This window comes from Nanorana parkeri, unplaced genomic scaffold, assembly GCF_000935625.1.
Source record: "Nanorana parkeri isolate BGI_ZX_2015 unplaced genomic scaffold, ASM93562v1 scaffold599, whole genome shotgun sequence".
NCBI lineage: Eukaryota > Metazoa > Chordata > Amphibia > Anura > Dicroglossidae > Nanorana > Nanorana parkeri.
The window spans coordinates 666,895-692,505 of NW_017306867.1; the positions used below are offsets into that span (position 1 = coordinate 666,895).

The window sequence follows — 25,611 nt, forward strand, 5'->3', positions numbered from 1 at the left end:
GGAAGCTGCCCCTACCCCTCGTGCCCCCTCTGCGGAAGCTACCCCTCGTGCCCCCACTGCGGATGCTGCCCCTACTCCCCCCTGTAACTGTAATGTTCACATAGGGGAGATAGATAGATGTCTATCTCCTCTAACAATTGACAAAACCATTTGCAAAATTGCAGGTACATTCGTTCTAAGTGAATGGAGGCAAAAACAAATGTTATTAGTGTATTTTAAATTCAGGTTGAATGTAATACAGGGTAATTACTGCATTGTGGCCACTAGATGGAACTGAGGAGCATAGAAAATAAGTATTTCCAATGCTCTTCAGCTCGATCTGGTGGCCATAATGCATTATTTTCCTGATATTTTTCTTTAAAGGGGATCTATGAGGTGAGTGATTTCCACTCATCATAGTTAGAGCAGACCTGTGACAAAGATGCGGTCACACGTCGGCTCTATAGATCGGGAAGTGAGCGAACACATACCGCCGCTCGCTCACGTCCTGATCATCTCCCTGCAGAGAGCCGTGACTGTCAGTCATCACCCCCTGCAGGGATTCCCTCCTCTCCGATTCGCGGGGTGGGCTCTGCCTCTAGATAGGCAGAGCCAGTTGTCACTCATGCAGCTGAGTGGATCCAGACGGTATTGTCGGGATCCGTCCCGGCTGTGGCACTCTGCGTATGTAGCAGACAATAGCCCGCTATATAATGAGCCTTGGGTCACCGGAGGAGGTTAGTATATGTCCTCCTATGACCCCAAAGAACTACGGGATGAAAAGGTTACCCCATAGTTCTCTTTTAAGGGTTATGGGGGAGGATGCCTTCTATGTGAAACTATTTCAGCTATGACCAGTCTGCAACATGTTAAACATTCATTGAACCCTAAAGATGGCAGCTGTCTGTTCCTATGTCCTGGGAGCTTGGAGTTCTCACCAGACACAGTACAAATGTTCCTATTACGTGTCCTTGCATTCAGCTTTGCCTTTGGGAGTCCTTCAAACAGGGATTGGCAAGTTCCATTCATCAATAGCAAGGGGTGCAGGTGGAGAGGTAAACGTGATCCCTATAACATTTCATTGGTGTTCAGTGTCTGGTTTGGGAATATATTAGCACCGAGAAGCAATTTTTCCACATACGCGAGGAGGTTTTAGGCCCAAATGGTACAAAATATCTAACATTCATTTCCTCAGCAGAGCTCGTCTGTAGCATGCTTTCCTCCTCTCACGGCTCTTCTGTTTCTAGGTGAATTTTACGTGACATCATGGTTCTCCAGCATCTCTTCCGCTTGTCCTCCATCTTCCGCTCTACAGTCTCTGTTCATCTACGAAGAAATATTGGACTGACGGCCATAGCTTTCAACAAGGCTAAGGAACTGGACCCCATTCAGAAACTCTTTGTGGATAAGATCAGGGATTATAGGGCAAAGAGCCAGTAAGTTCTGTCCCAGGGATTCAGTGAATGTTTGCCACCATTATTTCTCTTGAAAATGTACTCATTGCTGTAATTGCTAATAGGGACCATAATCCTTGTGCCAGTCTACACCAAGAGAATGGAGCTGCTCCCACTCCCAAGGAGTATTATGTTCCATTTTCTATGCCATGTGCAAGAGACGGCATTGACAGCTGACCACCCCCTACAGCTGAGAGCAGGTGAAAGGCTTTTGCCCTGTGTTTGCTGGGGCTAACAGTAGACATGCACCAAAATAAAAATTTTAAAACCGAACCGAAATAAAAAAAATTGTCACGCCGAAACCGAAAATGTTTTTGTTAATATTTTCATTTTTTTTTTTTAAATAAACTTAATTTTTTTCATTTTTTTTATTAAATATTTTTATTTTTTACTTTACTTTTAGGGGCTTCAGGGAAATATTCGGGGTCTAAATATACCCCTGATATTTCCCTTTTTAACACAGAAAAAGAGATTGAGAACACAGAGTCCTTCATCTCTTTTTCTGTGTCCTCTGTTGTCAATGAACAGGAATCCTCTGAGTGTTAATTCATAGAGGATGTAGATCACTCCCATTCATTCATAATTGAGGATATAGTTAACATACCATGTCCCCAATTATCTATAAACGTGTTCTCCTCTCTGACACGCTGTCACAGGAGGCTGAGCGAGCGGTGTAGGGAGGAGAGCCCAGCCTCCTGCGACAGCGCTGGCTGTCTCCGCCCACTCACTGCTCTGCCGGACTGTGATAGGAGTCTGAGCGGTTTGGGAGGAGAGACACCGGCCGCTCACAGCACTCTCCTCCCGCAACGCTCGGCCGGCTGTCACTTTCTCTCCTCCCCGCACAGAGCAGCGCCCAGCGGGGAGGAGAGAAACCTGGGATGTGCCCATGTATCAGCAGGAAAATTGCACTTTCGGCTGATCTATCGGTGCATCCCTAGTTAATAGCCAGACATACAGAGAGGGAAAGAAGCTTTTCCAAAATACTTACCTGCAGTCTCTCACCTGAGCCCTTCATTGTGTCTTGTAGAAAGAAGTCCCAGCCATGCTCAGCTACTAGGAATGAATGGGCTGAGTGGTGCACATTCACAGTAGTAGCTGGGTGCAGCCGGTACTTCTTTCTGCAAAGGTTGTGTGATGCTGGTAAGGGTCACACACTGAACATCTCAGGAGTGAGGATGAAGGTAAATATTTTGTTGGATGGCTGCCATTTGGGGGATGGGGGGAAATAAATCGCTGAAAATAGAGTCGTCTTTTAAATCGCCTTGCGCTCAGTAAGTGAATACGTCGTGTAAAATTAGTTTGTTGGTTTATCTCGGAATTTCCCAGCCTATTTTTCAGTATGCAAAATCTCGAGGCACCCCAGTATAAAATGTACTAATGGACCCTAATGCTAGATAGGCATCTGTTATAGATTTTAAGGGGGAACACCACGCAAAACACAAAAAACATGTGGTTCTCTCTTCACATCAGAGTCCCCCTATCAAATTAGGAGCCTCCCTCACGTCAGAATCCTTACTTTCACATCAGAATCCCCCTATACATTAGGGGCCTCCTTCACATCAGAGTCCTCAAGAGGCCTCTTCACATCAGGGGCCCCTTAGGGGAAAGTCTTTAGCCCGGTGTAAGCTCTGAAACATGGTCATTTTGCAGGGGCTCCGGTGTGGTGCAGGAAAGGTTTGTGCTGCTTACCTTTTTATTGCCCTAATATAAACCTTTTATACTTGGCCCTGAACTCTCTGCATTGTATGAGACTACAGGGTGCCATGGTGATGCCCTTCAGGGACCGGTCCATGACGCCCTGCACTTACAGGATGCCCTCAGCCTTTCGGGTTGAATGTCACTGGGTAAGGACTATTTAAAAGAAGGGGGAAAAAAAAAACCGACACTTATAATTGGGCTTTAAGGAGTGATGATCTTTGCCAACTGACTTTTACAGTCAAAATACCTTTATAAAAGTCAATAAAACAATGTGCATTCAGTAAATGTGTATAGTCTGTGAGGTAACGACTTCAGTAAATTGAAAAAAATCTAATGTTTTAATTTTTACTGTGAAGTGGATTCCTTATCAACATAAGCCTCTTATTTGCATTGCATGCTGGGTGTGATCAGGGAAAGAATAGAGACAGAGACGTTGGCTTTCAAGCAGAGCAGTTCAGTACCGGGTTCTTGTCCTCCTCGTGGTTCATGTGTGCGTGCATTCTGTAGAAAGGCTTCCTGTCCTGGTTTATCCAGACCTAGCCTAGGGGTGCTTCCCCAAATGACGCAGATACTCTAAGTGCCTATGAACTGGTCTATAAGTCCTTCCCCTTCTAGGTTCATACAGGCTTCAGCTTGTAAACACTTATGTGTACAGCACGCATTTACAGTGCGTTTGCAATGCTTTCATCCAGCTTGGAGCAGCCACCTGATAGCCTTTAGCTTTGGTTTGAGGATATTAACGCACATCTTAGACCATTAACTATAATTGTCAGGGATTGGCGGATCGCTGTGGCCGTACCTGGACAGTCGCAGTATAACTTGTGCAGTAAGACAGTGCAAAGTGCAGTGATCTTTATCGTCCAGGACTGAGCTCTGACTGATTATATTCTCAGTGGTCAGGGTAGGTCACTATACGTTCATTTTCTTGCCCTTATTGTAGATGTGTCTGGAGATCCAGCTTGTAAGGTGCGATTTGTATTTGATTAATATACAGACAGTATAAATGTTTGAGTTAATCAAATTCGTAACATGTCTCGTTAAAGAGCAAGTGGTGCTGCAGTTGATGCTGGCCCCGAATACCAGAAGGACCTTACCGAAGACATCGGCAAACTACAGCGGTTATATGGCGGAGGAGACTTGGAGAAGTTCCCAGAATTCAGGTTTGAAGGTTAGTAACATGTGTGCCGTCATTCTTTGTAGACTGTTTTATTGACCCCTATGGGAGTGCGGGGGGTACAACATTGACTTCCTACAACAAGATTAGTCTCTTCAATGACTGTCTTCTCTAGCAGGCTAACCCTACTCCTGGTTTTCCCAATGGGTCATTTTCCCTTCTGGTATTCTCCAATGACTCCTTGACCTTAGAGGTGATCCTACCCGTCTGATTGAAGAAATGTGCTCCAATCCCAGCCCTCATTATTCGCTGCTAGATTGTAAGCTCTCATGAGCAGGGCCCTCCTAACCCTCCTGTATTGTAACTGTACTGTGTCCCTCCATTTTGTAAACTCTTGCTGCTATATAAATCCTGTATACTAATGACGGGTCACGTTACCCAGAACTTGTGTGGGAAATAGGTCCTGGCATTGCAGACCTTTCCATCTGATAATGCTAATTGCTTGCCTATCATGTTGCCTTTATTACTTTGATTCACTGACCCAGAGCCAGTGTAGATAAGGGCTTCTGACTTTTCTTTGACTTTTCTGATCTGCATACTTGTTCCAGGTCTATAGTTTATTCCATAGATTTAGTGCCAGGGTAGCCAAACTCCGCCCTCCAGCTGTGGTAAAACTACAAATCCCATGATGCATTTCTCTCCAGGAGTCGTGGCTGGGAGAATCTTGCAATGCCTCATGGGATTTGTAGTTCCGCCACAGCTGGAGTATGGATAGCCCTGATTTAGAGGGTCCACAGGACAGCCAGCCAACTAGCATTTCCAGGTCAGTCCACCATGACGGGTGTCGTTTGAGCATAATATACTTCAATTTCTGATTAGTGTTGAGAATCCTCTAGAATTAACTTTACCATCATTGGTAGAAATTATTATGGTCAGATTTCATCTACTTAAAGTAAAAGAATTATTACAAATTGTTCAATTTTATTTATTTTTTCTCTTTCAGAACCAAAACTTGACGAAGTTCCTAAGTAAAATTTCCTTAACTCGGAATTCGGATGTCACCTGTCTCATGTGTTCCTAGTAAATTAATAAACCACTTTGGTGAAGACTTTCAGTGTCTGCTTCCTTTTGTGGGTTTGTTATCGGTTTTCTTTGATGTTATTTTATGGAGTTTATAGAAAATGAGTCTCCAGCTTGGAGAACACCTAATTTGTCACACATAATTCATTGCAAATGCTGCCACTTCCACAGCTGCTTCGTTGCATTAACCATTGTGACGAACTAGGAGTGCAGAGGGGGCACACAGGTGAATCCCACAGGGTCTGTATACGGGGATTTTATTGGGGAACTCTGGCATATAAAGCAAAGTCTGGATAGTGAAGCCAGAAGGTAGGCAATGGGGTACAGGAAAGAGTAAGTCCAGAGTCGCAGTGGTAGTAATCCAGGATTCAGAGGTGCAGTAAGAGTTAATCTAGCGGGAATACCAAGGCACAATACGGGTAAGTCCAGTAAGGGTGGAACAACAAGTCTGAGCAGACGGCAGGGAGGTGAAACATTCCAGCAGCACACAGTGGGGGGAGAACAAGCAGACCTCAGCAGTACACGGCGGGGAAGGACAACAGATTCCAGCAGCACACAGTGGGGGGAGAACAAGTCTCTCCTGACCCCAACAGCCTACGACAGGGAGGGACTATGAATCCCAGCAGACCTCACAGCAGTAGTGGAGCAGAAAAGTCGGAGTTAAGTTTCTATTCCTTTGAATCCACAGACAGAGCCTGGCCTCAGCGCAGCCTTTGGTCCGCCAGTCCGAGAGGAGAGCATCGGCTTAACCCACCCACAGACCTTACAATAGGCACAGGGGTGTGTACAGGCTGTTGCTGAGCAACTAGCCTCACCTCCCATGTGTCTTTTGCTCTGAGGAGGCTGCTTTGGCGGGAATTCAGAGATGTGTACTGGGGCATGGGCAGTTTATCTCAGGGGCCCAAGTGTCCAGACCCCCGCTGTCAAGGCTTTTGTGATCTGCTGGCTGTAAAAGCCAGGGAGAACACTGCGGGTCTACTGATTGTACAGCCCAGAAGATTTGCACATGACCCCTTTAATCTGCTGGCTCTGTGTCAGAGATCAACACTAGGCTGCTGTAGCTGGGGGAGGCTGGCAGCCAGGAAGGGGGAACCCACAAGGAGCTGTGGAGGATTGGGGAGCAGAGAAAGGGGTTTAGGGCTGCAAGAAGCCCCCTTCTCCACAACCATGTATGACATGTCTGGTGGACAGGATGCCTACAGTACTCGGTGAGTGTGGGGCATCTTCAGAACCTGTACACCTTCCATCTTTCAGCTGGGGCTGCCAGAGAGAACTGTTAGAGGTTGCAAAGCCAAGTTTGTTTTCCTTGCGGAAGCAAAACAAACTTTGTTACAATGAATCAGCCTCTAGTAAAAGCTCTCCTCTTACAAAGCTCAGCTGAACTTTGCCTATATTAGCACATTCCAGGTACAACAAAACAAAAGGCTTGCAAAGTCTTAAGGTGGCCACACACTTTACCACCCTCGCAAGACTTTTGTCTTGCAAGGGTGGTAAAGTAATTTTAAAAAACGTACGATCTGCCCATCTTGGACATACAGATCGTATGGGGGGCGGGCTTCCGATGACTGCAATGGGATGAATCATACGATCGCGGGATTTCCCGCGATTCTCGTACAATAATCGCGCAGTGTATGGGCACTTATGAGTTCGTTTTCGTAAGAGTAAAAATACCTGTCAACTGCCAACATGCTAAAGAAAAGGACACTTGCTCAATGTGTGAAAGCAGTAGTCTCACTACAGAGATAAAGTATACATGTAAGGAAAGACACACACACTCCTCATGTGTTGGAAGCAGAAAAACATGGACAAGTGTAAGGATTTGAGTGATGACGAGGGCCAAATTGTGATGGCTAGAGGACTGGGTCAGAGCAACTCCAAAACTGCAGCTCTTGTGGGATGTTCCTGGCCTGCAGTGCTCAGGACCGACCAAAAATAGGTCCAAGGAAGGAAAAACGGTGACCCAGCGACAGGGTCATGGGTGGCCAAGGCTCACTGATGCATGGGGAGTGAAGACTGGCCTGCGTAGTCTAATTCAATAGAACAGCTACTGTAGCTCACATTGCTGAAAAAGTTAATGCTGGTTCCAATAGAAAGGTGTGTAGCTGCTGACCCATGTCCACTGCCAAAAGCGCCTCCATTGGCCAATGAGCATTAAAACTGGACCCTGTAGCAATAGAAGTAGGTGGCCTGGTCTGATGAATCATGCTTTCTTTTACATCATGTGGATGTCCAGGTGTGTGTGTTGCTTACCTGGGTAAGAGATGGCATGAGAATGCACTATGGGTAGAAGGGAAGCTGGCGGAGGCAGTGTGATACTTTGGCCAATGTTCTGTTGGGACACCTTGAGTCCTACCTTTCATGTAGATGTTACTTTGACGCATACCACCTACCTAAACATTGCTGCTGACCAAGTACAACTCTTCACAGAAACTATTTCCTGACAGCAGAGGTCTCTTTCAGTAGGATAATGTGCCCTACAACACTGCAAGAATGGGGGTGAGGAACACAACAACGAATTTGAGATGCTGACTTGGCCACCAAATTCTCCAGATCTCAGTCCAATTGAGCTTTTGTGGGAAGTGCTGGAAAAACAAGTCCGATTCATAGAGGCCGCACCTCACAACTTACAGGACTGAGGGCCTGTTCACACAATATGCAGTCTGTTTATTTTAACTGCTGCAGTCACAATACATCCTAATGCTTTCCTATGGGCTTTCTTGTGCCTAATTCACACCATTGCAGTCCGTTCAGATGCAGTCAGAAAAAGTACTGCTTGTCCTATTTTACCTGCATCTAACTGCACTAAACGCATCAAAACAGTGCAAACGCATCAAAACGCAATAGAACGCATACAAAAAAACGATTGTGGCATCATGCAGGGGGAAAAAAACGCATTACAAACGCAACAAAACGGATCGCAATGCAACTGCGCAGACGCACACAGTTGTGATGCAGTTTCTGGTGTGAACTAACCCTTAAAGGATGCCAAATACCACAGCATACCACCAGAGATCTAGTGGAGTCCATGTCTCAACGGGTCAGGGCTTTTTTGGCGGCAAAAGTTGGACCTCCTCAATATTAGGTAGGTAGTCATATTATGGCTGATCAGTGTATAACGTCTGTTGATTATCTTAGCGCATGTTTATATGGAAATAACATGATCACCAAGGTTAATGGCCAGAAATACAAGCAATGTTACGGATAGCTTTGGTCTTTCCACCCAAGCTGAGCAGCTCTGTGGCCCAGATTCATAGCCTCTATGCCAGACATACAATTGAGTCACAGGATGGAGCCTTACACCATGATTGGCAAGTTAAAATGCCTCAGGCACTGGGCAGCTGTGATGGAGAAATGTTCACATCTCACCATGTCAAACGAAGGCGAAGAACTGATGACAGGTACACATGGTTGGCATAGATTAAAAGTTTGCAATATATAACTCCGCCATAATTAGGCAGACAGATCTGTATATTTTATATTGTCCAGCTGAACACCAGATCGGAATAGCTCGGTACATTATAAATAACCATCTTAAATATGTTACGGTATTGACAGCGCACGAGCTGTAATATGGAATGCAAGTAAATTAAATTTGGCACTAGAATTCCCCATCACAGATATTCCGAGAGTTAGAGACGATACAATGCTGATGTTACACATAGCGGACTATACTTATCACGAATGCTTTCACTCGCCTCTTCCCAGAAATTCATCAAGCTATATAAGATGATCCCTCTGATATGGCTAACTGTGTATTTCTGGAGGAGATGGCAAGCCAGGAATTGCTAAGTAATCTGATAGTCCTGATAAAAAATTAAAAAAGGTGTGTTTGAGCGGGAATTGCTATTCAATGCTGGGACTTGTAGTTACGGCACCGGTGAAGAACTACAGTGCTGAAAGGATGAGTCGTACTGATGCTTTCATAGTCTTGAAGTGTATGTAAACCGTGACAATGAACATCTCTCATTTGCTTCCTTACGGTCTGCTAAGTAAAACATTGAAAGCCTTTTGTGATATGTTTTCTATAACCCCAAAAATGACCTGTTGATCCTGCCAGGAATTCAGTGAGCGGATAACCTCCTGTGATTTCTGCCGCTACTGACTGTCAGCATTACACACATATGCTTATAGGAAGAACTTTGTTGAAAAGAATGGCCGGTGTTCTATCAAAGTTTGTGACTGCGTTAGAATGACGTGGTCACACATTTTAACCTAATCCCGCCCAGTTTTTCGGTGGTGGGATGTGTGACCGGTCACGTGGTCACACATTTTAATGTAATCATGCCTACTTTTTCTGCTATAAAATATGTGACCGGCAAAAGGTGAAGAATTCCAGCTGTTCCAGGGCAGATAGGCATCGCAGATCCTATGAGCAGCAGAACCGATCTGCCCTGGAACAGCTGATCGGTCCTCAAATGTCACTTTGTGACTGCGATCTCACATTCCACAAAGTCAGATAGAAGCGACATTTCAGGACCGATCAGCTGTTCCAGGGCAGATCGGTTCTCCTGCGCATGCAATCTGCAATGCCGATCTGAACAGCTGAGAAAGCGTTGGAATTCTTCACATTTTGCCGGTCACATATTTTACCTCAGTGATTACGTTAAAATTTGTAACCACCTGACCGGTCACGCATTCCAACCCAGTCACAATCTTTGATAGAACCATGGGCAACACAGTCTCTTTAACTGAGCATCAGTTCCCGGCAGTCACTTGTCCACTGAATGTAAGCCTCCTGCTGGGGTTTGTAAATGAGGACTTACCTTTGGTGGGGGATGAGCTAAGACAATTTTAACTTGAAGAGAATATTAGAGGGGGACAATATTGTTCTTCTCATCTTTGATGTCGTTTAGAAAATGTAATTCTGAATACTGGCTGGTTGTTTTCATTAGAATTTAGCATTTAAGTATCAGTTTTATGGTCCTACCCGAACGGCAGCCATACACAGACTATGTGATCGGCACAGGGACAGACTAGGTCTGGGTATTGTAGGAGGCAAGTATGCATCTCAGCACACTCTAGCTTTTATTACCAGCACTCAGCAGGATGTGTTTAAATAAAAGTGGACCTTGCATGACAATACAAGAACAGCTTATCCTGCAGCCTCCCATTCCAACCCATGTATATCAAATGTGCTATTAAAAAAAATATATATATATATCAAAAAATATATGTCAAATGCTTTTTTAAGCTACAATATATTGCCAAAAGTATTGGGACACCACTCCAAATCATTAGATTCAGGTGTTCCAATCACGTGTCTGGGTTTGGCGGTTGCCAGGAGAACGGTCCTTGCCTGACTGCATTGTGCCAGGTGTAAAGTTTGGTGGAGGGGGGATTATGGGGTGGGGTTGTTTTTCAGGGGTTGGGCTTGGCCCCTTAGTTCCAGTGAAGGGAACTCTTAAGGCATCAGAATACCAAGGCATATTGGACAATTTCATGGTCACAACTTTGTGGGAACAGTTTGGGGATGTCCCTTCCTGTTCCAATATGACTGCGCACCAAGGCACAAAGCAAGGTCCATAAAGACATGGGTGAGTGAGTTTGGGGTGGAGGAACTTGACTGGCCTGCACAGAGTCCTGACCTCAACCCGATAGAACACCTTTGGGATGAATTAAAGCGGAGACTGCAAGCCAGGCCATCTCATCCAACATCAGTATCTGACCTCACAAATGCGCTTCTGGAAGAATGGTCAAACATTCCCATAGACACACTCCTAAACCTTGTGGACGCCTTCCCAGAAGAGATGAAGCTGTTATAGCAGCAAAGGGCCGGACAACTCAATATTGAACCCTACGGACTAAGACTGGGATGCCATTATGTGCGTGTAAAGGCAGGCGTCCCAATACTTTTGGCAATATCGTGTATTTCAAATGCTGATTGAATCACTTGCTATGGATGCAGCTCCTTGATGCACTGGCCCTAATATCCTGTTTTAGGGTGGCTCCTTTCCTTGCAGAGTCCTAAGGCACCACCCTTGTATGTGTTAGAAAGCTGTGTGTGTCAATACAAGACACAGGCATGGCATTGTTGCTCCTCCTCCCTTCTTCCTTCTCCAAGATAGTAGATGGACAGCTGCTGGAGACTGCTTGTGGAGACTGACCTTGTACTGGACAGGAAGTTCAGGGAAGCAGAGCAGAGAGATTTGGAGCTGTTTGGAAATGTGATGACTGTAAATGCTTGGGCAAAAAAATGTAAAGAAATATTTTGCTGGGCAATGTACTTTATATTTGTCTGATCTGGATTTAATAATGATCATAAAGGTTTGAGAGTTGAATACAACCTTAACTTACACTCAGGCTGCTTGTAGGTGGATGTCACTGAACCTTCTTGAGGGTTTCTGTGAAAGCTGAAGATCCCAAATGTCACAAGAACACCACGTTCCAGCATTGTGCAGGAGTAAAATATTTTGGGATCCTCCTCTTTCTTTTTTTGCATTCACAGTATTTATTTAGGGGTTGCGAGACTGAAAGTGACGCAGTGTTGCGTTTTCATGCAAACTCCGCTTTAAAGTGTATTTCAAGCCAAAACCTTTTTTTTCTAGTGAAGCTGGTTATATACTAGGGGCTGAAAGAGAGAAATCTAACAAAGTCTAACATTAAAGCTAAACAGTGTGAATGGAGGAATCTCACGTTGCAGCTATTGTATTTTGACAGTCGGCCCCACCACCTGCCAAAATACCTGAACAGTAACTGCCTCTGATTTGAAGGCATTGTTCCGCTGGCACTTTTGTACCCGGCTCCTTCAGTTTTTCAATCGAAGGATGTTGGGTGAGAGTTGGCAGACAGGGCCACCCACTGAGCATAGCCACCTTTTTATCCAACAGGTAATTTTGCTGCACTTATTATGGTCACTAGATCTATCAAAGCAATGTAAACAATGAACAAAAACCAGAAACAAAATAATAAAAAAAAACACACTTTATTTATTTATACTGTATTCTACATCAGATTAAAATCTTACAACAACAAAAAGTGCTAAGCAACTAATACCTTCATCTTATGGGCATGCAGAATAACAGCTGAATATGCCGGCACCGCCATAGCGCCATAGTGCAATTCCTTTCAGAAGCAATCGTGTTATCAGCTCATTCACAGGCCTGGGGATATATTTCTACAAACACTGTATATATATATATATTTACTCAGTAGAAAAGAAAATGTATACATTCTCGCCTGTGAAATTTAAATTAAGGCACATGTACTCATCTACAACAAAAATAAATCTAAATATCTGACAAAAATACTTTCAGTACTTTGTTTAAGTACGTAGGGTATTCGGTCTCAACAAGGACAGGAAGGAAATGATTTTGTGGGTGGGCGTCCATCTTCTATAGCGGTCACATGAGAAACTCTAAAAGGGACTTCTTCTGGAGCTGCGCTGCTATGGTCAATGTTAAGTTTAAACATTCCAGGTGCATCAAAACAAATGCGGTCAAAGTTTCACTGTTTACTTTCTGTAGAAAGCAGCGAGTAGAAAAGCCTATCCCCTGCCAGCCCGCTATAGAGAAGGACCTTTGCTGCGTGGTCCCCCTGTAGAGGTCTGATTCCATCCTTGTCGAGCCAGAGATCTCCAATCAGCAAGGAACATATACTTTGCCAATTGCAGAACTATAGATCTATAGCATGCTGGAAGGGGATAGGTTTTTCTACTCAGGATGTCGCTGCGTTCTACAGAAAATAGACTTTTTTTGATGCACCCGAAATGTATTTTGCTGATTTAAGCTGAAAGTTCATTTGGGTTTCTGCTGCTGGGGTCAACGTCCTTAGGCCACTTTGGACCTTCTCTTTAGCAGCTACACCCATAACAGCTGAATAGAGGCCATAGTTTCCCTAATTAGCATAAGCCCACCATAAGGTTTTCCTGCTATCGCATTGAAGGTATAGAATACCTTTAAGAGGGACTCATTTTCATCTCTTTACATAAATAAAAAAGTAAAGACCATGGTTTGGGCATGTATGTATTACAGGCTCAGATATGTTGGTTTACCCTAAATAAGTGTGACCCAGCCAAAGTGAGAGACTTCCTTTCTCATGGGGTCATCGCCCCCATTGATTGATCGCCCAACATGAGGCATAGTGTTCCACTAGTTCCTGTTGCCAACTACATACTTCCTGTTCCAAACACCCATCCCCTCATCACTATAACTGAACCTACCCTTTGAAATATTGATTTGGGCCTTGTATTATTTCTCCAGAAACTACAGAAGAAGGAGACATCTAGGAGTAGAAAGTGAGAGGCAAGAACCTTCTCATCTCATGGTAGAAAGAGTTTGGTTACTCAAAGCAGCGATCCTTTCCATCCTCCAACTTTCTTTTTGTTCTGTTACAGCTCCCTTGTTTTAGGTTGCATTTGGTGAACATTTTTATAACAATGCTTTCCATCCAGAAGTTAGAATACTAAAGGACTAGCTTCAGTACAAGGCCTCCTAAACTGCCTGCCCTACTAATATCTCTCCTTGTGTTAGGTGACACATATGATTGAGATTCTCTTCTATATTAGGCTAAGCATTGAGCTCTGAATTTCTCTCTATACACGTGAGCTCTGTCTATGAAGTATGTATAGGAAACTACTAGAACACTGCACGGTAATTTATAGCAGGGAAGAGTCTGAAGCTGCAGGGTGGCCTTCTTGTCACAGTAGCAAAAGACTCAATGACGATCGCTGTCCCCATGCTGATTTGGCCGTTCACATTAAAGCACAAATGGTTTCCTCTTCTGAACATGGTAATTTACATTTTCTGTAAAAATAGATATTCTTTTCAAGTCCGTCTTATTGACAATGGAGCATGCCATTCAAGAAACATCGCGGTCAAAATGGCTGCCTTTACAAAGTGGCCCCTCATATGACAAAGGACTTGGTGTGCTTGAAATCCTGTGGAGAAGGAAAGCAAATTATGCATTTAAAATGACAATTTCTTGGAATATAGAAACACCTAATTATAATTAATAATTGAGCGTCATCACAACTGCACAGCTCATATATTTGTTTTATTACAAGTTGGCATTTTTAATATTAAAGAACTCTAAACTCTGCAGTACTTACATTTTCCTTTTGTGATGCTGACATGTGAGAACCTTCTTTCCTGCTGAAGAAGACAAGAAAAATACATTTACTGAAGAGACATTATTTGTGAAGGCAAACAGTTCTGTGGGCTGGACAATTTGTCTTCCAATATCTGGCAATCAGTGTCTTTCTTAGCTGGAGGTCATTGGAGCCTAGATACTCGGGCCAAACACCGTAGCGTCTTCATGCCTCACTTATCCTAATTTACACACAAACATTTTTATATATTTTTAAAGACATATAGGGTTTTTTTTTTAATGCACAAACAATACAATACAATCTATGTATAGACACTGCCTGGCCAAATAAATTCACATGCTCTAATATTTAGTTTGACTGCCTTTAGCTTTGATTACGGCACACATCTACCTTGGCATCGTTTCGATAACCTTATGCAATGTCACAATATCTATTTCCATCCAGAGTTGCATTAATTTTTCATCAAGATCTTGTAGTGATGACGAGAGAGTCGGACTACTGTGTAAAGTCTTCTTCAGCACATCTCGGAGAGTCTCAATGGGGTTAAGGTCTGGACTCCATGGTGGCCAATCCATGTGTGAAAATGATGTCTCATGCTCCCTCAACCACTCATTCACAATCTGAGCACAATGAATCCTGACATTGACATCTTGGAATATGCTCAATGTGCCAGAAAAAAATCAATTGATGGCAAAACCTGGTCATTCAGTATATTGAGGAAGGCAGCTGACCTCATATTTTGGGGACATAACATTTCTGAACCTAGACCTATTATCCAATGGAAGGCTCTGACCTATTTGCTCAGCTAAATCCAGGTGGTGACTTTTGTTTCGCCAGGCAGTGTATTATAGCAAACCTCCCAACCTTTTGAGATAGGTGAGAGGGACAACTTCAAAGATAACTTCTGGCACAAGTATTATTAGTGTTAAAGCAGCTGAAGAATCTGTTGCCTCAAAAGCTACCTTTCTTCTACATCCCCCAAAATCTAGTAGTTCAGGTGATCCTGCTGACCACCAGAGATTTCCCTCTCTTTGGATGGATTTCCCCTCACTTCCTGTTGTGGCTATCAGACTGAACGTGAAAGGAAATCATCACACAGTTGGCAAGAGTACAGGTGACCCTTCCATACCAAAAAACTAATTTGGCTCCAGTTCTACTTTAGGCACAACATAGTTTGGCAATAGGTACACCCCTGATCACACATATCATAACAAATTCAAGTACAAGAATGGTCACTTGAACCCATAGGGGCTTTTCACATCAACTTTCTTTTAATATTATTTAAAGAACTATGGGGTCAGTGTTTTTCCCCATAGTTCTCCTTAGGGTAACGGGAGGACACAAACTAGCGTCCTCCCGTTACCCTAAGCTCAGTATACCGCGAGCTACAGCTTGCGGTATACTGAGACGCCGCAGCCGGAGCGGATCCCGACGTAGATGACGGGATCCGCCCAGCTGCGTGAGTGACAGCTGGCTCTGCCTATCTAGAGGCAGAGCCAGCTGTACCCGCCCCCTCCCCCGTCCGTTCCGCCAGTCAGCGCTGGCAGATCGGAGCGGGGAGAGGGGAATCCAGACCCTCCCCCTGTCACGGCAGAGAGCTGTGACAGGATCGAGAGGTGAGCGAACCTGGTATGTGTTCGCTCACCTCCCGATCTACTGAGCCGACCTGTGACAGTCTCATTGTCACAGGTCGGCTAGAACTATGAGGTGAGTGAAAATCACTCATCTCATAGTTCTCCTTTAAAAATCACCAGTACAATAATCTAAAGAATGGAAGAAAGCTCAATGCAATGTAAACAATGTTTGTAGTTAAATTGTACATTTATTTATTTGGGGTTCTCCACAGGAGTAAAAAGGGACTATTTAGGATGAATGAGGGACTTGGTTCCAAGAGAGGAACAGTCCCTCCAAATGAAGGGCGGTTGGGAGCTATGACGATAGGCTGGCACATGTGTAAAAAACGTTAAAAAAAATACTTACTCAGAGGATTTCCCACCTGAAAGAAAACAAAAAGGAGGAAAAAAATAATGTTACAATTTGTACTTATATAACATGTTCTAATATAAAACTATTTACATTCATATAAGATATATACACATGGAGGGACTGCTATTTAAATGATGTATTTTACATTTTAAGTTGCTGTGAGCATGTGTTTTTTTTAAGAAGGCAGAATGTTAACAGTCTCTGTGTGACCCACATGCCAACTGCCATTCTACCTCAGCTGGAAGATACACAGAATCAAGTAACGGTGCAGTTATAAACTGTCCTTATGGTGACTTTAGATGCAAAATGAAAATTAAAAAAGCTTTTTATTGTGCCTTCAAATTTCTAAATGCATTTATTTTACTTATTTAAATACCGATGCCTTATTCCCCACTGCTTTCCAGAGAGCAGCAAACCACCACTGGTAGCAAAGGTTTAGTTCCCACTAGGGATCCTATCTGCATGGAGTTTGTGAGTTCTTGCCCTGTCTGGCCTCCTCCCACAACATTACAGACTTGTAACATAACAACATAACATACTGGTAGGTAAGCTACCAAACTGTCCCTAGCAGGGGCACCTGTATGACTACTGGTAGTGATTAGAGTTTAAGCTCTTTTGGTGGCAATACCCAGTGTGGAAGATGAAGGTACTCTAGAAATTGCTGTAGAATGTGGTGGCATTAAATAGTTTCTTATTAGGCCAACTTTTACCTTTGCTTTTAATCTGTTAGTGTAGTGCAGGTGAGGGTCGGTGTAAAGTCGCATGCAGCCGCGTCCTCCCATATGGATATACAGGTGGCTACATGCAACTACACGTTGCACCTGTCCCTCCTGGAAGCAGGTGTCTGCAGGGGCGTGCACGCCCGGGTGAATGGGCCCTAATAAAAACCAGAACAGAGGTTCTAACACATCCACACTTCCCTATATCCAAAAGGAAAGTTTCTGCTTTGGATACAAACTCTGCTTTTAATATGGCCGAAGGGTGCTGTTCCCCCTTGTGACCAGCAGGTGGGGCACTTCACTAAGTTATCATGCTCCTGCAGAGAAGTCTTGCTGCCAGTAAAAGCATTTCCTATTAATGACACAAATAAAACTTGAGAGTTCCTGTGCAAAGAGTTCCAACACTTGTTGCGTAACAACAAAAAGTACAATATAAATAAACACCGGCAGCCGCAGTTTATGTTATTAACGGCCTGATAAGTATACATGTGATGTCACACCATCTCTTCTAGGTACATTTCACAATCATGGGGACATTCCTGATATCCTTCTTCTATATACATCACAGGCACCTATGTGATGGAGAATCATTGTCATAACATGAAAGGAACGGCTTCAAGAGGGCACAACTCCATCCCCGCTGTTTTAATTATTTAAGTGCAGGGGAGTGTGTTTGGTTTTTTTTTTTTTTTGCTGCCCCTGTCCCTACTGGGGAGATTTCCACCTATTTCCTCTATGGTGACACCCTGTGCATTGCTGTAAGCTGAATATTATGTTATTTTAACCATTTCGCTGCCAGATATGTTTTTTGTACACGTTATTACATACATTTGAGGCCTGAAAATAACTTAAACCCCCCGAGAGTAATATATTTCCAGCAAGCACAGACCCTGCAGAATAAATTGGCAATTGCAAATTTTTACTTCGGATGATATTAGCACAACTCTTTATGAAACCCAAAATTTAAGTCAAAATCACACTTAAAGGAGAGCTATGAGGTGAGTGATTTCCACTCATTTTCAAAGTTAGAGCCGACCTGTGACCAAGAAGCTGTCACAGGTCATCTCTGTAGATCGGGAAGTGAGCAGAAACATGACGCCGATCCGCACACTTTCCGATCGTCTCCCTGCAGTGAGCTGTGACTGTCAGTCATTGCTCCCCGCAGGCATTCCCCCCTCCAATCCTCCAGCGCTGAATGGAGGAACGAACAAATGGGAAAGGGGGCGGGCACAGCTGGCTCTGCATCTAGATAGGCAGAGCCAGCTGTCCATCACGCAGCTGGGTGGATCCAGACAGTATTGTTGGGATCCGTCCCAGTTGCGGCGCTCTCAGTATATAGTGAGCAATATCCCGCTATATACTGAGCTTTGGGTCACAGGAGCAGGTTAGTATATGTCCTCCCGTGACCCTAAAGAGAATGATGGGGAGAAACACTTACCCCAAAGTTCTCTTTTAAGTTAATGTTAGTGCACAAAAACACAATAAAATGTCAAATTTTTTTGTAAGATATAAAAGATGAGGTTGTGCTGAGTAAATAGATACCCAACATGCCAAAAAAACTGTGTGTGTCTGAGAAACGGAGAACAAATACGGTACCCCAAATTGTCAATAGGCGGCACTTGAAAAGCCTGCAGTTTAGAACTGACCGTGAATATGGGCCCTAGAACTATTGCTCTCATCCGACGGGGGAATTTACATTTTTTTGGGGGGGGGGTTATAACATTTTTTTAAGGTAACTTTCTTTTTTAAATGTTTTTCATTACCTCCATTGCAATCACATAGTGGAGCTCATGAGCCCCCTATACGATAGCACATTGGTGGGGCCTGCTGCCAGCAGTGTAAGGCATGTGGTTAATACATACAGTGGATATTCTATGTATTCCTAAGGAGATTCATTGACACCAACGCCGGCCCCATTCCATTCTCCGAATGAATGTATGGAGAGTGCACTCTAGAGACATGTCATGAATGGGGACACAGCAATAAAAAACCTGACTGTTCTAATCCTTCTACCCGGAAAATTATCTAAAAAATCTGCTTGGGTTCCATTTAAAGTTGAAGTGTAAAGTAATATTAAAGACAAAATGTGTTTAAGTTATTGATGTTTACAAGTTTTAGTTTCCTGTAGAATCAGCTGCTCCCCTGAGGACTGGTCCTGTGTATGTGTATGGCCGGCAAGGAGGGGTTAGGAGGATTCTAGTGTGCTTCGAATTGTGCTTTGGGTTTACCCTGTCTAGTAGTCTTTTACATCAGGATATGGATTGCAATAGTCAGGATCACATAAAACGAAGGTCACTTTTTGGCTCAGTGTTACAATACAGCAGGTTTTCCATTGTAGCAAGTCAGACAGAAAACAGCAGCTGTGACCTGTTGATTTGGCCGTCCAGTGGGGAGTCAGGAGTGGGAGACAATTGTTATCTGCTTGCTCAGCTCATGACATCAAGCAGAGGAGCAGGAAAGAGGAAGGAACTTCCATATGTGACAAGCTACAACCTGGGGAATCTTTCCGGTTTCAATTATAACACCAATAACAAGAAGGGGGAGAATGTCTATGCTGCTAGCAGTTAGTGCTCAGGGGACCAACTGATTCTGCAGGAAACTAAAACTTTTAAACATCAAGGAGCAGCATCCATTGTAAGTGATTTCCTTAGTATATGAAACAGCTTAACCAGTTGACATCCGCGGTGTTAAACCCCCTTCCCATCCAGGCCATTTTTCAGTATTCAGCGCTGCGGTACTTTGACTGACATTTATTCCGTCATGCAGCGCTGTACTGAAATTAATTTTATACCCTTTTTTTGGGGACAGATAGAGCTTTCTTTTGGTGGTATTTATTCACCACTGGGGGTTTTATTTTTTTACTATATTAAGGAAAAATTACCGCATTTCTTTTAAAAAAAACAGTTTCCCCTATATTAAATGATAAAACATTTATTATTACCCAATTTTTTGGTAAAATATAAAAGATGGGGTCACGTCGGGTAAAAAGACACTAAACATGTCAAGCCTTAAAATTGCGTGCGCGCGCGAAACCTCAAAAAACGATAATACCCAAAATTGGCCATAGGCGACGCTTTAAAAGCTGTTACCGCTCATCAGTTTAGTGTTATCAGTGATTGATGGCCCTAAAATGATTGCTCTCACTGCGACGTTCGCGGCGATATGTAACATGTGTAGCGCAATTGTAATTTTTGCGCGCTGGGGCACCGGACGCGTATTTACGTTTATAGGCGCGTAAACGTGGGGGTGGGGGAGTTAAACATTTTGGGGGGGTTTTTTCCCCTTTTTTTATATGTGACTTTTATTTTATTTTACTTTTTTATGTGTTACTTTTATTTTTTTTTATTTATATTTATTTTTTTGCACTTATTGTTATTGCTATTATATAGGGGGATAACAATCCCCCTATATAATAGCAAAGGCACACTGACAGGTCCTCTTTATGGAGACATTAGGGGTCTCTAGGACCCCTAATGTCACCTGTGGACCCCAAAAGAAGCTGATGAAGCAGAGATCTGCTTCATCAGGATGACTGACAGGTGAATGCGGAAGTGATGTAATACACATCACTTCTGCATTCACAGCCCGGACGGAGATCAGCAAGGAGCTGAACTCCCGTCCTCCTCCTCCTGACGCCCTCCGAGCTGGTCCCGGGATTCAAGATGGGGCAGCGGATCCCGGATTCAAGGTGAGGGGTCAGGGGGGGTAAAAAAAAAAACGGCGGCGGCCGCACGGGGGGGGGGTGGCGGACGCGAACGAGCACATATAGACGATCGGCGATCTGGAGACGGCAACCCGCCAATGCTGCAGTGCCGTCCGTCCGTTTTTTTACAACGGGCAGACGGCAAGAGGTTAAAAACCTTCTGATTTTAATATCACTTTAATAAATACATCTCTCTGTGAGCTCCAAGCTCACTCCCGTGATGGACTATAATCTCACATTTAGTCTCCTAATTTGTAGTGAGATTGTAGTCCATCACGGGAGTGAGCTTGGAGCGGTGACTACTTTACAACACACACAGGGACCATGGGGAACAAAAGTAGCCATCCTCCAAGAGGGAAGCACAGTGTCAGCACCAATTCAGAAATTATTTGAGGATCTACAGCCAAGCTACATTAATGTTAATAGTACTTGAATATATTTTTAAAACGTAACTCCTGCATTCAGCGTCACTTTAAGGTTGGCAGTGAACCTGCAAAGTTTCAGTCAAAGGTTCGCGATACACAAACCCATATTAGTGGTGAACCCTGACTTCATCCCTACCTCTGACCCTACACAAGTGTAAAAACGTAACTTCCCAGACATAGGTCATTCACATGTAATGTACAAAATACCTATACGATTGCAAGGGGGAGGTGTTTTACTGTACACAGTTGACTTCCTGTCCAGCAATTCCTGAGGGGGACACAGAAGTCTCTTCCCTGCATGAAAAATGTGACCTCAGCTACATCAGACCCCGTGGATAATACCAGTAAAGGAAACAAGTGGAATGATTCTTTTGTGAAGTCTGTTCCTCTTGTTTCTGGAAGAACACACCTAGAGCCAGCAGAGGACCATCTCACAGATGAACACAGTTAATATCTCCTGTGTCATACACAGATTCAACCTGCTGGGCCTGGCATCAGCCATTTCCTGCACGTCCACCCTCCTCGCTCCCCCCGCAGCTCATTGACTGCCATGCTGCTTGCTTTCCTGTCTTTGTTTAGCTCTGGCATCTCGTCTGCTTCTGAGGGCGTTTACTAGTCTTTTTTTTTTTTTCTTTCTTAAAGGACAAAAATATTACTACATTGTTTTCTTTTGTTTCTTCATTTTAATTACGTACAATGTTCTGGCTTATGACCTATTAATAGGTGGCTGCTGACCAATTTAGAGTGTGGGGACAATTTATATCCCAAGCGAGTGCTGCCTTCATTGCGCCTGAAGAAATTCCCACACTTCTATGGTGTCACCGATGGCACCATGTTCCCTGTATGGGGACATTAACCCCTTCATGACTGAGGCCTTTTTTTAATTTTTTGTACCCATGTTATATTCCACATTTTAGGCCTGAAAATTACTTAAAACCCCCCAACATTATATATTTTCTGAATGCCAAGACCCTATAGAATAAAATAGTGGTAGTTGCAAATTTTTATGTTGCGCAATATTAGAGCAACTCCTTATTAAACCCCAATATTTAGTGAAACATTTAATTAAATGCCCCAAAACACAACAAAATACCCATTTTTTTAATGAAATATAAAAGATGAGGTTACAACGAGTAAAACGATACCCAACATGCCCAGGTTACAAATTGCGTGCATCCGTAAAACGGCGAAAAACCCCAGTACCCCAAAAAGTCCATAGAAGACGCTTTAAAAGCCCCCACAGGTCATCAATTTAGAGATACCCCAAAATACTGGCCCTAGAATTAGGGCTGCAACCAACTAATCGATTATGAGAATAGTTATCAACTAGTCCCTTTATCGATTAGTTGGTCTCTCCTCCATGCTGGGAGGAGGACACACCAAGCAGTGGGTGGGTGCAATAGCCAGCCTTCTATTGGCTATTGCAATTTGAAATGGCCAATACAGGCTGGCTATTGGACCCGCCCACTACCTGTTGTATTTACATTCAGCTGCCGTCTGCGGAATCTTGCCACTGACATTGCTCATTCCCTTGCCGAAGCTATTCAAGCGCCATGTGCATACAATAAAAAAAATTGTTTTTTTTAATTATAAAAAGGTGGTAAAAAGGTCATTTTCAGTGACAGCCTGACTCCTGACTCCTGTGTACACACGGTCCACGTGATCGGCCCTCAGCCTGCTATTGCGCATGCACAGGATTTCTGAATGAGAGCGCTGGGCAGTCTGCGCAGTAGCAGGCTGAGGGCCGATCACGTGGGCTCTGTACACACAAGAGACATGGGCAGATCCCGGAGAGCTTGGAGAGCTGACCAAGGGACTGGAATGGTAATGAATGCTGCTAAGGATCTATGTGAGGGGAATGAGGTGCATGCAGGGTGGGGGCGTGTCACCATATTGTCAGATGTTTGGCCGGCTTCGATGCCGATTGGCTGGGAAGCCAGATTCCCGGCTAATCAGCATTGAGGCGGCCAAACAGAATGAAGTCGGCTTCCTGGGCAATCAAGAAGCCGAGCGGTGGGTAATGATACGCCGCCTGGCTTCCTGATTGCCCGGGAAGCCGGCTCTATGCTACCGGAAGTATCGGTACTCGGTATCGGCGAGTACCGGAATATAAATATTGGTACTGGTACGCGATACTGAAAAACCGGTATCGAAGTATCCCTAATAAGTAGTGCAGCCATCCACCTCTTATCCCGGCCTTGAAGCTTCCTGCAATGGGCACAGCCATAGGGCTGAATGAATCCACAAGTATTGGATGTATTTTAGTCTCATGTGAAAATATGCAAAAAATACAATTTCAATAAAATGAATGTAATTTAATGAGGAATTTAATTAAAAAAGCGTAGCATATATCTTTTGACTGATGAAACATCATTGATTTCTGTGCTGTGACAGCCAACGGTAAATCCTGCCTTTAGTGTGATCTGACCCTGAAATATTACAATGCAGGTCACATGGAAACAGCTGTAAATATATTTTATTTTCCAATACTATTAATACAGCCGGCCGCACCCCATTCCCCGGGTAATGCTATCCACAACTATATTTAACTCTGGAACATTATGTCTGACCGCTCCTTCCATCCAATACTTTTACCTTTCTCTCTGCAGAAGACTCATGACAGATTTTTTATTAATCGGGGATTGGCAAACAGATGTTATTTTGGATGTCTTAAAGCTGAACTCCACATATAACAGACACACATTAATACAACTCTGTGTTCATTCATATGTCATTAAATGTATGCTTTTTAGTGTCAGTACCTGCATTTTCCTTGGTATCAGCCTCTTGCAATTCCCTATACAGCAGCTCTCATACTGGGAGAGCGAGGGACAAGACTGGGAGCTGCGTGCTGCATGCAAATGTGTCGACAAGGAACATGATAGGAGGAGAGAGCAGACTCAGCAGAGGGATGACCTCATTTGTGTCCTGCTGCTCTTTTACTATCCAGTTAACAGGTTGGACAAGTAGGGAGGACACTACTGTATTCCTTACTGTAAATGGTGTCATGCACCTAGCTGTACTACATGAGAGGGCTCTGTAATCTCAGGAGTAGCTGGACAAAAATACCGATCTGCTGGCAGGTAAATCAGCTCCCATATACTGTATGTATTTAATATGTATATTTAGCTGTTTGCCTGGAGTGCAGCTCTAAGCATTCTTAAAGCAAAGCATACACGATTACTCACAAAAGGGTGAAGAGTTTGGAGAAGGCAAGAGAAGTGAACAATCTAGGACAAAATAGCTGAACTGGAAAGTGAAATGAATGGGAGAATTTTTCCAAATCAGCTATGTTGGCCTAGATTGTTCTCTTCTCCGGCCTTCTCCAAACCCTTCACCCTTCTGTGAATAGCCCTGATAGTGTTTTGTTTCTTTTATTGCAGTATGCAAAGAACTCCAAAATATATTTACAGTATTTTATTCTATGTATTATTTCGTATTTTTTAGGTATAATACTGGATATACAGTATATATATTTTTAACAATATTTATTTATTAAAGTTTTAATAACCGAATAACGATATTTCACATTTACCACTTGCAGGTGGTGTACTCGAAGCGGCTATTTTTCTGCTGAGCCGTTTTACTGCTATATAGTGAATATCCTTAAATGTAATCTCTTGATGTTCATCCCTATTCACAACTCACACAGTTGAATGGGTCAGAGGAGGGACGCACCTTCCTCTCTCTCTGAAAATTAGGTTGTACATGCAGTGAATTTCGCACAGTAGGTTCCGCTGTTGGCACCTGCTCCTTTGATCAGCTGATCAAAGGAGCAGGTTGGAAATTCCCTGGCTGAATGGAGCTAGCAACCAATTAGCTGCCGGCGGACGCTGTCAGATTAAAATAGAAACAGAAGGGGATTCCTCCATCAACGCTTGTAAACGTTGATGGAGGAATGTGTTCTATTTTTTTTTGTTCAGCCCGCAGGCTTACCGAAGAAAATGGAACTGTGTGTACCAAACTTAACTCATTCAGAACCCCATGGATTTTCAGTTAGAGATTGACAGTCAAAAAGCGAGCAGGCAATGCTCATATTAGAAAGTCAAGCATATTCCATCCACAGAATGTGACAGAAGCATTAACTGTTTGTGAAATAAAAACTATATAAGTAGTAAAAATATATATAGAAGATTGGTTTGTAAACATGAAAACATTGCAAATATACAAATACACAATTGACCAACTATCATTGCAGTGCCCCGATAAGGAGGAAAGATGTGGTTCTGTTTTATGGAACTTACCAGAGAAGTATCCTCGCCTCTGAGCATAGCACACACCACAGCCACATAAAATGATGAGAACTCCCACAATCACTGCTGCTGATATGATCCCAGCCCAGTTCAAGTCCTCTGCAAAACAGGTAAATGGTATAATGTCTAAGTTCATGGCAAACAGACATTAGTG

The 25,611-nt window shown here is 43.5% G+C and overlaps 2 protein-coding genes across 2 annotated transcripts in view; one reads left to right on the forward strand and one right to left on the reverse strand.

Moving 5' to 3' along the window:
* The first annotated feature begins 1,245 nt into the window (after window positions 1-1,245).
* ATP5J (ATP synthase, H+ transporting, mitochondrial Fo complex subunit F6) lies at window positions 1,246-5,357 on the forward strand. Its single transcript, XM_018562780.1, has 3 exons — window positions 1,246-1,415; window positions 4,175-4,299; window positions 5,249-5,357. The coding sequence occupies exons 1-3, from the start codon at window positions 1,246-1,248 to the stop codon at window positions 5,275-5,277; spliced, it is 324 nt and encodes a 107-aa protein (XP_018418282.1). The 3' UTR covers window positions 5,278-5,357.
* An 8,289-nt stretch (window positions 5,358-13,646) lies between these two features.
* JAM2 (junctional adhesion molecule 2) overlaps window positions 13,647-25,611 on the reverse strand; it is an 82,777-nt gene continuing 70,812 nt past the window's right edge. The window contains exons 7-10 of the mRNA XM_018562778.1: window positions 25,449-25,556; window positions 16,352-16,367; window positions 14,372-14,414; window positions 13,647-14,200 (exon numbers count right to left, since the gene is read on the reverse strand). Coding sequence (XP_018418280.1) covers window positions 14,168-14,200; window positions 14,372-14,414; window positions 16,352-16,367; window positions 25,449-25,556 — 200 coding nt within the window. The 3' untranslated portion in view covers window positions 13,647-14,167. The remainder of the gene's footprint in view (window positions 14,201-14,371; window positions 14,415-16,351; window positions 16,368-25,448; window positions 25,557-25,611) is intronic.

What these genes read in the sequence shown, in the direction of transcription:
- ATP5J (XM_018562780.1), top strand. Translation starts at nt 1,246, where the DNA reads ATGGTTCTCCAGCATCTCTTCCGCTTGTCCTCCATCTTCCGCTCTACA. An exon ending in GATTATAGGGCAAAGAGCCA is followed by an intron (nt 1,416 to 4,174) that starts GTAAGTTCTGTC and finishes GTCTCGTTAAAG; the next exon opens with AGCAAGTGGTGCTGCAGTTG. An exon ending in CCCAGAATTCAGGTTTGAAG is followed by an intron (nt 4,300 to 5,248) that starts GTTAGTAACATG and finishes TTTCTCTTTCAG; the next exon opens with AACCAAAACTTGACGAAGTT.